Here is a 13,740-nt window from a genome sequence, read left to right on the forward strand (position 1 = left end):
AGACAATGTCCTCAGCCTCAGGCTGCCAAAATCTGGATCCTTCCTTCTGTATACACGGCCACAAAATGAAGATCAGGAAAAGCGTCTCACCTCCCTGGTCTGGGTCTAGTGTCTGCCTCCTGTCCTGCTCAGAGGGTCTGGGCCTGCCCCTGGGGTGCTCCAGCCAAAACTGCCCACAAGCTGGCCAAGCCCCTTATCTGGCTGCAGGTCTGCCACCTTTCTGGGTGAGCGCCTGAGCTTGGAGGCTCAGAGCACATGCAGAAGGCAAGAGGTGTCTCTGGCCTGCCCGTGCCCAAAGCCTCACTGCTGATGGCCGGAAGCCCAGCCTGACTACAGGGGGCTTTCTGGCAGGACCTCCAAACCATTCTATCATCCTGTCTCACCTCAGACATCACTTGGCTCAGTTCTGGGCTGCCAGTGGGCCCTTCCCTAATACAGACACAGCAGGGACACACACCAAAGAACGGCTCAAGTTGCCTCCTGCCAAGATCACAGGGGAGAAAAAGTGTTACCTCCAGGAGAACAGAGGCAGCCATGCTCTGTCACTACAAATTTGTACAAAACACAGGACCTAATTCTTCACTTCTCACAGCAAGTCCCCTTTGTGAAACTGGAACCCTCCCCAGCATTCTAATCACAGGCATCTAAATGGCTGGCATCTCTGAAAGGATGCTGCCTTCTCTAATAAACGATGGAGTCAGTTGTCAGAGATGCCTCTGCGAGCAGGGTGTGACAGAGACGCTCAACAGCCCGGCACCAGGCATCAGGAGAAATACAGAACCAGTACACAATTCCACCATCTAACATTCTCGTTATTTCAAAGCTCGCTCTCTCTCTTCCCAGGGTGGTCTAGGTGTTGAGAAGATGGGATTACCTGTTGTAGGGGAACTTGTCTCTGAGCAGACATGTTTCCATTCTGGGGATCTTCAGAAGCCCTGACATGGTCCCTGCAAGTGTTCACTGCTATCACATCACAGCAGCTGACAATGTGCAGTCAGAGGCAGGCCTGGCAGAGCAGGAGGGAACAATGCAGGCGATGACCCCTGCCCCAACCTTCCTCTCCCAGGAAGGATGGGCCCCTGCCTACGACATTCCCAAGCAGCTCCCACTCTGCTGCCCTCACCCCTTCCCTGAGACTGGCCTGCCCAGCGTCTCTCTCACAAGCAGCCTGTCTGCTGGGGTCTCCAGATGTCTGCGGGTTTGCAACCCCCTGCTTGCATGGGCTCTCACAAGGACTCCCTTCTATGTGGTAGGTGATCACGGAAGCCAGCACCGGCCAGGGCCAGCAGCTCATCCACACACCCTTTGCAGGAGTGGACGACTTCTTCATTCCCTCAACAAATCTCATCATCAACCACATCAGGTAAGACTGCCCTGCAATGACCTAAGCTGCTCCTTGCCCCGGCTCAGCCCTGCATGGGGGAGCTTCACCCAGGAGGGCCCTGCTCCTTTTCAGTATCTCCCTCACTCCTTCTGGACTTCCTTTGGACCCCATCAGAAAGGGACAGAGAAATCGAACCATCCCTAGTCCTTAACTGTTAAATTTAAGGAAGGTACCCAGCTCCTAATGCCCTCAGGGACCCAGTGAGGTCAGGAAGTCTCATCCTTGGGTGAAGACAGTAGAGGAAAGAAGGAAACAGCTGTGGTTAGTTGAGTTCCCTCTCCTTGCTTGATGTAAAAAACTAGCAGAGGTGGTCTCAAACCTGTTTTATAGATGAGGAAACTGAAGCTCACAGAAGTTGACACTGGCCAAAGTCACACAGCCAGAAACTGGCAGAGTCAGACTAAATGCAAAGTCAGCTCTCCTTTCAGTGCCCCATTCTGCCTCATTCTCTGCTAAGCACAACCTGTGGTTCCTCTAGGAGTCCCCAGAGTGGCAACGCAGGGGGCCCACAGGGAAATGAGGCTTCCTGGGTGCCTGCTTGGCCACCATCCAGAAGAACAGCTTAATAATGACAGCTGTGGCCTCAGCTGCAAGCCTTGTCCCAGCCTGGCCTCTCCCCTCCCCTCATCACTTCAGAGAACCCTGACACTTTCTGTAAAGGCACCACTGCCAGAAGACTGAGCGGGCCCTTCTATAAAGTCATCAAGACCCAAACATCTTGTGGCAGTATTTATGCCTTCCTTTAATCTTACATCAAGCACCTTTTCCCAAGGAGGAAATGGCTGATTTTTGCGAGCTAAAGCTGAACTTGTAAAAACAGGACTCTCCCATTTATCCTTGCCCAAGAGAGAGAATAACCACTTTATGACCTCCCTGTCTCACTGCAGAGAATAGCTAGGGAGCAGCCTCTAAAAGGACTGTAAATGGTGGAACCCTCTCAAAGCAGCTGGATTCAGCTAGGAGTAGTGCAAACCCAGCTCTGCAGAGCCTGCACGTGGCTTTGACATTACGGTTCCTTATAGTGTGCTCTTTCCATGCTCTGGCTCTTTAAAGATATTTTAAAGATGCTGTCAAGTGGGCATTTTCCTCACTCTGAGGTGCAGTTAGTTAGTCAAGAGAAAACAGTGGAGGAGATTCTTCTCTACTCCTGCAGGTGTACATATCACCCAGCGGTCTCTGTGAGCAAGGGATGTAGGCAGAGCCTCTTACAATTAGAGGGAAGTCCTGCCCGGAGTCAGGCCCTTCTGCAGCTCGCAACCAGCCCCCAAAGAGGAATTTCACAAAGTCCAGGTGTGAGCAGCTACCACCCACTGGGCTCTGCCACTAAAGTTCCCTCTTAGATTGAATCCTAACAACAGCCCTTGGAAGGAACGACCCTCTTCAGATTTGCAGAGGCTCTGGAAGCCAAGCCATGTGCCCCGTGGCTTGGCTCTGCTAGCGGGGAGCTGCAGCAGCACCGAGCTGTCCTCAGCCCCAGCCCAGGGAAGAGGCTGCCCTCATGTTCCTCTCCCAGAGCAAGAGAGCACCATTAGGACATCTGTCCTTGTTCCACTGCATCTGCATCCCCAGATTCTGACTCACCAGTTAGTCCAGAAAACAGCTCGGATATAGGCTCACCTGTCCTGTCCTCCTCGCAGACAGAGTCAGGGAAGGCAGCCCTGGTCCTTTGCCTCCAGCCACAGGCCCACCACTTTCCAGCTGGCACAGGGCATCAGGAAAACCGAAGCAAAGGCACGCCAGAGGGAGAAGCCGCTGCAGGCAGTTTTGCCCTCCTCCTCTACCATTTCTGAAGATGCGTGCATGTTACAAGAGCATCTGTCCAGGAATATGTTGTAACAACTGCACTTGGTTTGAGATCTTGGATGAATCGCTTATGAGACCATCCCCTGCAGAGTGGTAGATCTGATTAATAGGCTGTTGGATCACTGAAGGATTATGATAAAGGGAGCAGTTGTTTAAGACAAATGACAGATCCCCTACCCAAAAAGGCCTCCCGACCTCTGACCTCAGTTTGCATCCCCTCCCAGGTTCGGCTTCATCTTCAACAAGTCTGACCCTGCCATCCACAAAGTCGACCTGGAAACACTGATGCTCCTCAAGACCATCGGGCTGCACAGGCACGGCTGTGTGCCGCAGGCCATGGCCCACACCCACCTGGGCGGCTACTTCTTCATCCAGTGCCGACAGGACAGCTCCTCTCCGGCAGCCCCGCAGCTGCTGATCGACAGCGTCACGGACGCCGTGGTTGGCCCCAACGGCAACGTGACAGGCACCCCACACACGTCCCCCGATGGGCGCTTCGTCGTCAGCGCTGCTGCCACCAGCTCCCAGCTGCACGTGCAGGAGATCACGCTGCGGGGGGAGATCCAGACCCTCTATGACCTGAAAGTAAGCCAGGGCGTCTCTGACGTGGCGTTCCAGGGGTCCTTCACCCAGGGCAACCAGTACTACGTGTACGCCACGCTGGAGAGCCAGCCGGACCTGCTGTTTCTGGAGCTGTCCACGGGGAAGACGGGCGTGCTGAAGGGCCTGAAGGAGCCACCTGTGGGGCCCGCCCAGCCCTGGGCAGGGCCCCGCAGGATCGTGAGGGACAGCGGGCTGTTTGGTCAGTACCTCCTCACACCAGCCCGGGAGTCGCTATTTCTCATCAGTGGGAGACAAAACGCACTGCGGTGTGAGGTGGCAGGCGTGAAGGGGGGGACCACAGTGGTGTGGGTGGGCGAGGTATGAAGCAGCCACAGAGCACCACCCCGTCCTGACACCGAGCCCCGAGCAGACGCCCTGTACATTTTCACAGACAAAAGCAAAAACCTGTCTTCGCTTTGTGGTTCAACACTGGTCTCCCTGCAAGTTTGCTAGTATAAGGTACGCGCTGCTAATGAAATCGGGGTTTTTCGTTAAGAAGTATGATTTCTGCCTTGAGCTACGATGAGAACATGCCACCGTGTAAAGGAATCATTTCTGCGCCCAGCCACGCACCACGTTATCTGGGCCGCTGGGGAACCAGGAAGGAGCTCCTGCTTCCCAGGCTGACGCTTCTCTCGGTTGCCTTCGCATAGTCATTCTCCTTTCCCGCCGGGTCCTGCCAGACTTTACCCTGATGGAGGGGCCTGAAACCGGGCCTGGAGTCACAGGCTCCCCCCAGGAGCAGGGCTTTCCCTCCTGGCATGAGGGCCGCAGCCGCCCTCTTTCTGGACCTCATTTTCTCCTTTGCAGCTGCTTCTCGCTTTTCTTTCCATCTGACTTGTTGTGAGCCTGAGGGAGCACCAACAAGACTTACTGCATCTTGGGGAATGGGGAAATCACTCACTTTATTTTGGAAATTTTGATTAAAAAATAATTTTTTATAGTATCCAATGCTAATAAGCAGAAAGACGCTCTCCGAGGTCCAGCTGTATTCTTCCCTGCCTTAGGTCACGTCTCTGTGTCACCACCCCACAGCCAGAAAGAAGACTGATGGTCATCGAAAGATGGAGGTCCTCTGCACCCGGACACCCCCAAGTGCAGATCAGGCCACAACATTGGTAAAGACTGCGTTCTGGGTTGGGTCCGCATGAGACCAAGACCAACCCCAATGTGCCTGCTTTTACCACTGAAGGGGGACATTTATCAGCCAGGCCCAGGATGCCAGATTCAGGGTGTGGGTGGCCTGCAGAACAGTGCCCTCCAGGCTCAATGCAGAAACCCCAAGGATACAAGTGGGGTCCAGGCAGGTTCCTTAGGGTGTATCTGTTTTAAAACCCAGTTTCCTTTTTGCCTGTCCTGTGGCCCTGCATCATCATGGCACAGACAGCACATCTGGGTCCCTCTCTCCCCAGTAACACACACTCCAGAAGTCAGAATCAGAAGGACGCGGGCTGGCACGGGTGCATTATTCCCAAATGTCTCAGGCTGTGGCGGACTCCCCAGTGGGCATCCAAGAAGTACAATTTAACAACTCTGTGAAGACAACCTGTGTTGGAGAATCTCAGCAAGGAGAGGCTCTCTTGGGCTCTCCGAACATCCCATTTCTTCTCAGGCACAGCAGTGGCCAAAGCACGCTTACATGCTTTCCGACTTGTATAATCATTGTTCACGCTGCCATGAGTGGGAGAAGTGGTCCCATCACAGACATGGTAGCAAGTTTAGTTGCCTTCATTTGCCAACATGGCCAAATGTTCCTGTGCTGCTGAGGAATGGCCCCTCTCAGGGAGAGGAAGACCAGAGACCCTGTCTCACTGGAAATACACATAACTGCTCCTCACTCCCACCTAACTACCCAACCCCCCTCCTTCCCCCACCCCCAACAGATTTCCTGAGATCAGCCAGTCCTCTGGTGTGTCTCATGTATCTTGGTCCACCAAACTCTTGTCCCCTACAACTCCCGAGAGTGTGCCTAGATGTGTATATTCATATTTTAGGTTTTTTAAAGTAAAACATGTAAATACAAGTTGAGGAAACTGACCTCAAAGCATATTTAGTTTCACAGTGACTGAGATAGGCGGAAAACAATCTTACCTTTTTTTTTTCTCCCCATTCTTGCCTCAATCTCTTGACACATTACTTCCAAACTCCTACTGCTATCACTGAAACTCTCCAAGTTTCACAAGCTTCTCCATTTGAAACAATCTTCTAAATCGTCTGGCAGCCCCTATAAGAAAATCAAAGTCTCTGAGCCTAGCAGAGGAAGAGCCCACCAGCTGCCAGGCCAGAATATCAGCCCCCTGGGTTGCAGGATTCCTGAGTACAAGACCAGACCAGCCCCCACTGGCCATTTACATTGGGAGTGACTTCAGCAGCACCTGGTTCCTTTTCCACTACTCCTTCCACTTCTGAGTGTGTCTGGATAGTGTATCTGCCCCTCGCTGTTTTCTCTGTGCAGTTATGAAGCTGGAGACGGACCCTTGAGGTCTTGCTGCCAGCATCTCAGACACAACTAAATAGGACCAGGGAATCACAGGCCTGAAAACTGAAATTTGCAAATCCACAAAGGTAGGAAGGTAAATGTTTTTCCAGCAGTGTAACCAACAGAACTGCTTGGGTGGGAGGCAGGAGACTGGCTGGCCAGCACGCTGCCTGCTCCTTCCTCCCACACGTCAGCCCCAGAAGAGGCTCATGGAACACAGTTTGAAAGCCCCTGGTGTGCAAAGTCATGATGACAGCTGGGCCTTGAAGCAAACCCAGCCAGTGATCCTTCTGATGAACACAAGCGACCAACTAACTACTGTTATTTCACATTAAAGAAATGTTCTCTTTACCAAAAGAATCACCCAAAAAGCCACTCACGTAATGAACTACTCCAAAATTTCTGAATTTTCAAATAAAATTATTTCCATAAAAATTCAACATAGGTTTTTTTTTTAGCTTAAACACACAAGTAATCTACACCTATGACATTAAGGATTTTAAAAGGAGGCCTTCATTGTTCTGCCCAAGTGAGCAGGACTCTGCCTGCATAGAGGTGCTGGGTCCAAAAGCCCGCCCAGACACCCATAGATTGATGGTATGAAGAGGGATTGGTCTGCTTCTAGACAACTGCATGAACTTTCTACACGAGAAGGCTGGGTTGTAGACCACACACAATGAGGCAAATGCCGTCATCCCAGCCCCAGCAACCGTGACCCAGCAAGCCCTGCCTGGGGCTGGCGCAGGCTCCTTTCTTGAGTCTCCAAGGCATTTGGGGGTCCCATTGCTTTCTCTCAGCCCCCAGAAGTAGCCAGAAGAGCCCTGTAAAGTCTTAGCTGGGCCCACGCTAATACCAAGCTTCCGGTCCTTTGACCTAGAGCTCACATCACTGGAGACAGGAGCTCAGTCCCTGCAATTCCCACTCCATCCCGGCCATCTCCCCTCCTCCCAGCTCCAGGTAGGCACCCAGGACAGCTCTCAAGCCCAAATAAAGCCAAGAACCACCTGCTACCCTGGGGAATTGTAACCGCTGAGTCTTCATGGAGGGAAGCAGCCTGGGGTTGGCTTCGTGCAGCCACTTCTTTTCTGTTGACCAATAACCTGTGAACTAAAGGAGATTTCAGAACTGAGATATGAAACAGATTCATGCTGGATATATTTTTCTACAAGGGGCTTAAAAAGTAATTGATTCATTTTTCACAATGTGTTTCATTCATATGCCATGGATGCCATACCATCTTCATTACCAAATCCCACAACTCACTCCCCTATCCTCCTCTTCAGAAGCCAGCCTCTTTGAGCATTCACACTGCTCCTAACTCCCTCCTATGCATCCACCAATATACCTCACATCTGTCTCCCTGCACCCAGCACCCCTGGAATGTGGCCCCTGTGCCAGGCCAGACAGGTGACATAGGATGACAATGATACTGACAAAGTCCTTTGCCATCCTCCCCTACCCAGGACCCTGGATACCACTCCAAGTGCAGTCAGAACCCATTGGGACTCAGCTCCTTGCTGCCCAGAATCACACCCCCAAACCCTAGCTCACAGCCCTTTGGAGTTAGGTGATCAAGACTAGAGAGAACTCACAACTGTCAGGGAAGTCAGCTATTATCAGAAACTATCAGACAGGAATACAGACCATGACATCTCAGCCAAGCCTCGTCCGTTAGAGGGTCTGAGCTACACCTCCATCCACTCCCACTCTGTTCTCTGCCTTTCCTGCTCCCTTCCTGTGCCTTGGGCCTCCTGCTCATGAGCCACTCCTACAATTCAAGGGGCAACTCACCTGACCGCCACACCAGCCCCCCGTGGCCTTTGCCATGCTGCTTCCTTACTTTGGGGTACAAGTGAGAAGTCATTCGTAGGGCCATATGCTTCTATTTGCTCTCAGAATGGCACAGAGGCAAAGTAGTTCTCTTCAAGAAAGTCACTAGCTGCCTTGATTTCTCTCCAGAATAATAGAGATCATAGAACAGAGAGGCTTCAAAGATTCAAGGAAGAAATATATAGTGCCTGTCCCCAAGGTGTGACTGCAAGACCCCAAATACCTGGTGGAATGCCACCCACTCCTGCTTTTGTCTACATCAGATTACAGGCCAAGCCACTCGAGTATTTGAAAATTTTCTCTGAGCCTTCACAGTTTAGGCACCAGCCACCCAGCAGACACCGGGAGCCCAGCAAGCATGGTCTTATGCATCCTTTGGACCTGTGAACAGCAGTGGGAATTTAACCAAACACAATGTGTGAAGTTATGGAAGGTATAAGGAGAGTGGGGATTGACCTGCAAAATTTCACAGTGAGGCTTCTTTAGCCAGCACGAGAGGATTGAACACGTGCTTGTTTTTTTGGACACAACCACCATTCACACACCTCTTTACAACTCACCTTGACTAATATGGGGCCATCCCTTTACCCTGTAACCCCAGAAAGCAGGCCATGCACTACAGAGCTGTAAAAGGCACAGCCTACCCTCCACAGCATAACTGCTGACCCGCCCCTCCACCCAGCCTGGTGACACACGACTCCCCACCTGTCACCATGGCAGGATCAGATAATGCTGCCCCCCTGGGGATACCCCCTTCAAGATCAGAGCTGTGTTTCTGAGGAAGGCCACCAGTACTGGCTGGACATGGGGCACAGGAGCTCTCAAATGAGAACATTTCCTAAATCTAAACCTTCATCTACTGCCCAGCATGACATCTGCCATAGCTGTGCTACTTCAGCTGCTTCAGAGAGGTGAGGGACAGCAGTCTGCAAGCCCCCGACCCACAGCACACCCTCTGTGGTGCCCCCAGCCCACACCCTGACTTCCCCATCCCCATTTCTGGCCTGGCCCCTCCACACCCCACCATTCCCTCCGCCTGCTGCTCATACTTCTGAAGGCAAGGCATGGAGTTTTGCTGCGGTCGTCACACACACTGTGTTCACACAATAGTGAACAACCCTCAAGACATGAAGTCACACACACACACACCATTTGTCCAGATCTCTGATATCGAGGCAGATTACATTATTTTGAGCAGTTGTGTAGACTCCAAAATATATTTTCTGTAATCACTGGTTTTTCTCAAAAGGCCTCCTGTAATTACTATACATGTGAATTTTTCCTTATTTATAAGATATATATAAATTATTTTTAATACATCAACTTTAGTAGAAATTTGTACCAACACAGTAACTGTATGTGACATCAGAAATAAGTTTGTGTTTACTTTGATGTATTGCACAGTATTGGACACGCCATGTATTTGCAGGACCACTTGATATGAAGACAATTCACAGATTATCATAAAGTATTGTCATTGTAAATGCTCTTTTTCTGAGGATTTTACAATAAAACTTGAGAAAAGTTACCTTTTTTGGTGCCAGTCTGTTCGCACTTGTTAAAGTGAAAAATGATTAAGGCAGGACTACCCGGGGTCCTTCTCTATTGTCATTATGGGTCCTTGATGGCCAAGGTGAGATGGCCCCTGCTGTGGCCCAGTCCAAAGAGAGGCTGGACGAAGGCAGGCACCAACTCCACAAGTCTCTCTTCCCCATGCTGAAGTTTCAGCTCCCAAAATGCACAACCAACATCTGGTTGAAAACTTCTCATCACCTGCCCTGCAGGCCCTTAAAATCTAATCCAGTCCTCAGACTCTAATTGGTTCTTGAGTCCAGTCACTCTTGGTTCTCACTGGGACAGACTTTCCAGCTAGGATGTAGGATGTATCAAGTGCTCAGTAATCACCAAGCTACTGATGTGAAGCACCTGCTATGTGCCAGCATGGCGCCAGGTAGGGGGACAGAGGACAGGACAAAGGAGACACAGCCCCTGCCCTTGGTGAGCTTCAAGGCCACTGCACCATGATCATTATTTAGTGTAGGTTCTCCAGAGAAACACACACTGTGTGTATGTGTGTGTGGTGGGGGAAGCCAGGGGGAGAGGAAGATACATCTCAAGGAATTGGATCGTGCAATTGTGGAAGCTGGAAACTCCAAATCCAAAGGGCAGGTGGACAGTTGGAGACCCAGAGAAAAGTTGCAGTTTGAGTCCAAAGGCAGTTTGTTTGCTGAATTTCCTCTTCCTCAAGGGAACTCAGGCTTTTTCTGTTAAAGCCTTCAACTGATTGGATAAGTCACATCCGCACTATGGAGGGTAATTTGCTTTACTCAAAGGCTACCGATTTAAATGTTAATCTTATTAACAAAAAATACTCTCACAGAATCATCTAGAATAGTGTTTGACTGAGTATCTATTTGAGTACTGTGGCCTAGCCAAGTCGACACAAAATCAACTATCACAATGACATATACAAGACGCTGCTCCCCCTCTCCTGAGGGAGTAACCGCTATGCGCCCCACTCTGTGATACGCACTTAATAAGCATCTGTTTTAAACCTTACCACACCGTCAGCATGGCAGGAGGAATTGTTATCATCTCCATTCTATAGACAAGGAAACAGACTCAGAGCCACAGAGCCACAATTCAAATCCAAGTCTACAAGACCCAAACACACACTCTTAAACCATTAAACCTGCTCCCTGCAATACCCACCTTGACAAAAAGTCTGAACCACAGCTGCTCCTGCCTCACTTCCTTGCAGGGCAGTGCCTGGATGGTAGAGGTCATGTGTGGTAGGGGTTCTGCTCTACTCTAATTTCTGTGAAGAGAGCTAACTGCCCAGACCAGCCCTGAAGATCTGGGGTCCCGCCAGTCCCCTCAGGCAAGAAGAAGTGCATCTAATTAGAAACCAAAAACTCTCAGTAGAAAGCAGACAGCAATAGTCAATTTGCTCACTGCCCATAGAGGCTGGGCTCAGCACTGCACCGCCCCTGGATTTCTACGTTCTGCTCACAGGCCCCAGGACACCAGGTGTTGGGACTAGGGGTTGAGGGGGGAGGAACAGCAAAACTGCAGCCCGCTACAAGACCCACCCCAAACAGGTGACAGAAGCTTCTAGCCTATCCAGTGTTACACCAGTTCCCTCCCAGCCCGGCTGAAAGGAGGCCATTCAGAGAGAGGCAAAGTGCTTGGTCCTAGCTCCCACACGCCCAGTTCCGGGAGATGGAGCAGGAGGGCAGGCTCTCCAGCTCCACCCATAGCCAGAACATTGTCACAGCCTTCACAATGTACTCACTCTCTTTTTCAACTATCACCTTCCAAAAACTATCTTTGTGCCCAGGTCCTGCCCAGGTGCAGCCCACAGTCTGCAGGAACTGAATGGACCCAAGGCCAGAACTCCATCACAGCCTTCACAATGTACTCACTCTTCTTGTTCAACCATCACCTTCCAAAATCCATCTTTGTGCCCAGGTGGAACCCACAGTCTGCAGGAGTCGAATGGACCCAAGAGCCACTGGCACACGGGGTCACCAAGGGACCTGCAGGGGGGCTTGGTGAGAAAGGCTCTCTGGGAGAGGTGATGTGAAAGTCAATGGTAAGGCCTGATAAGAGGCTGCAGGGGTGAGGGCTTGCCTGCAGACAGGAAGAGCAAAAGCAAGGGACTGACACGAGAGAAGGCAAGAGTGATGGCACCAGAGGCACGACAGCTATGTGAGGGGAGCCCACCACACACAGCAAAGCCAGCAGCACCATGGTGGGGTGCCATGTTGTCCTAGAAACAGAGAGCATCCTTTGGGCTCTGGGGAGCACCTTCCCAGCCAGGAACTGGGGCCGCAGAGTGCAAGAAGGAGAGATGCTGCCAAGAGCAGTGATTCTGTCTCCCAGCCTGCATCCAGGACCCAGAAGCCTTGAGGCTCAGGCACTCGGTTACCCATAGCCTGGGGGTCACTATGCTCAAGGGGAGGCTGTAGGAATAAAGACAGAGAAAGCAGATGCCCCTATGGGAAGCAGGCAGAAACTGACAGATGGCCATGCACAGATCCTTTCCTATGAGCACAGAACCCTGGGACCCTGATGACCACAGAGGAGCTTCTATCAGGAGCTACAGGGACAGGGGTCTGGTAGGCCAGAGGTGTCCAAACAAGCTGGGGCTCCATAGGGTGGGGTGGGGACATATGAGGATGAGAATGAGGTGCTGGGAGAGAGGGGAATACAGGAGGGAAAGAGAGAACTGAGAAGTAGGGGGGTACACAGTCCCCAGAGGGGGCTGAGCAAACTAAGACAGGCCTAGGGTCCTAATAACCCAACACACAGGGGGCCAGTGAGCCATGAAGGAAGACTGGATGGATGGAGGCTAGCAGATGGTCCCAGAAACACAATTCTCTATTAGCCAGTGCTGGCTATGCCTGAATCTAAAGTTAATATCAAAATTTTAAAACCTAAATGTTATGCAATAATTAGTACATTATATCATATTCAAGTCTAGACGGGTGCCATCTTTTTGTGTACAAAGATACCATTTTTATCTGTCCAAAGAAAATTCATTTCTTTCCTTAGTCCACCTTCTCCAAAGACACTGGCCATCAGAGTTTATCCCTTCAAGCCAGAGTTTCCTGCCAAGTGAAATCCAGTTTCCAGATAGGCAATGTTGGTCAGGAGTGGCCAGAAGAACTGCTGGGTAGTGTCCCAAGCAGCCCAGGAGGAAGGGACAGGAACAGACAATCAACAGGGCCCACCAAGTGTACAATGGGCAGAACACACCCCCCAGACAGACCAACAGGGAGACATTAAGCCTCCCTGGGGGCACAAGGAAGAGAACGTGACTCACAGACATCCTGGGGAAACCTTAAAAGGAGCCATGGTCCTGTGTTCACACTGATCGGGCTTCCTGAAAACCGAAGGGCAATCTGAATCAGCACTGGCTGATGTACTGCTAGGCAACCACACCAGTACTGCTTCAGGATACAGCAACACTCATGCTGTATGCTCTCATTTTTGTAAAAGAATACTAGCGGGAAAATGGGCCCAAATGTTTATCACTGAATTCTGGGATCTTAAGTGGTCCAGTTTTCTTCTTTATGCTTATTTGTATTTTCTAAAATGTCTACAATGAACTATATTATTCTACATTATGTCTATATTAAGAGGAGGAACCTGACATTGACACCCAACCATGAATCACACAGGTGCAAGGCAGAGTGTCATGTTTTCCATCCACTCTTGTTCCCTCTAGGGCAGGCAAGGACAAGAAGGACCCTGTCTTTGGTGAATGAGGGCACTGTGAGGGGAGACACTCATCTCCCAAGTGAAAGCAACAAGAAAAAGTCAAACCTGCCTTATCCTCTCCAACAACTGCAGGAAGAAAGACAAAACCCAGGAGGGCTAACGGAAAGATGATGGAATCCTTCCCACAGTCCAGCCACTACCATATTAATGCTTCATCAATTCCTACCTCAGAAACAGTGGTCAGACTTCCCTCCCTGAGCATATGGCAGATTCAATCACTCCAACAACCCAACCATTAAAAATGCTGGATAAATCGTAGCAATGTTCTCCTTAGCAATGTCCTATCCAGGCAATAGAAGTAAAAGCAAAAATTAACAAATAGGACCTAAGTAAACTTACAAGCTTTTGCACAGCA

The 13,740-nt window shown here is 50.7% G+C and overlaps 1 protein-coding gene across 6 annotated transcripts in view; it reads left to right on the top strand.

The window, feature by feature from the left end:
• The window catches only part of FSTL4 (follistatin like 4), a 471,313-nt gene extending 461,686 nt beyond the window's left edge, over positions 1-9,627 (top strand). For all 6 annotated transcript variants that reach the window (XM_072957366.1, XM_072957368.1, XM_072957375.1 and 3 more), the window contains 2 exons: positions 1,254-1,363; positions 3,412-9,627. In XM_072957366.1, coding sequence (XP_072813467.1) covers positions 1,254-1,363; positions 3,412-4,114 — 813 coding nt within the window. In that variant the 3' untranslated portion in view covers positions 4,115-9,627. The remainder of the gene's footprint in view (positions 1-1,253; positions 1,364-3,411) is intronic.
• Positions 9,628-13,740: the final 4,113 nt, after the last annotated feature.

This window comes from Vicugna pacos, chromosome 3 (assembly GCF_048564905.1).
Source record: "Vicugna pacos chromosome 3, VicPac4, whole genome shotgun sequence".
In the NCBI taxonomy this organism is placed as follows: domain Eukaryota; kingdom Metazoa; phylum Chordata; class Mammalia; order Artiodactyla; family Camelidae; genus Vicugna; species Vicugna pacos.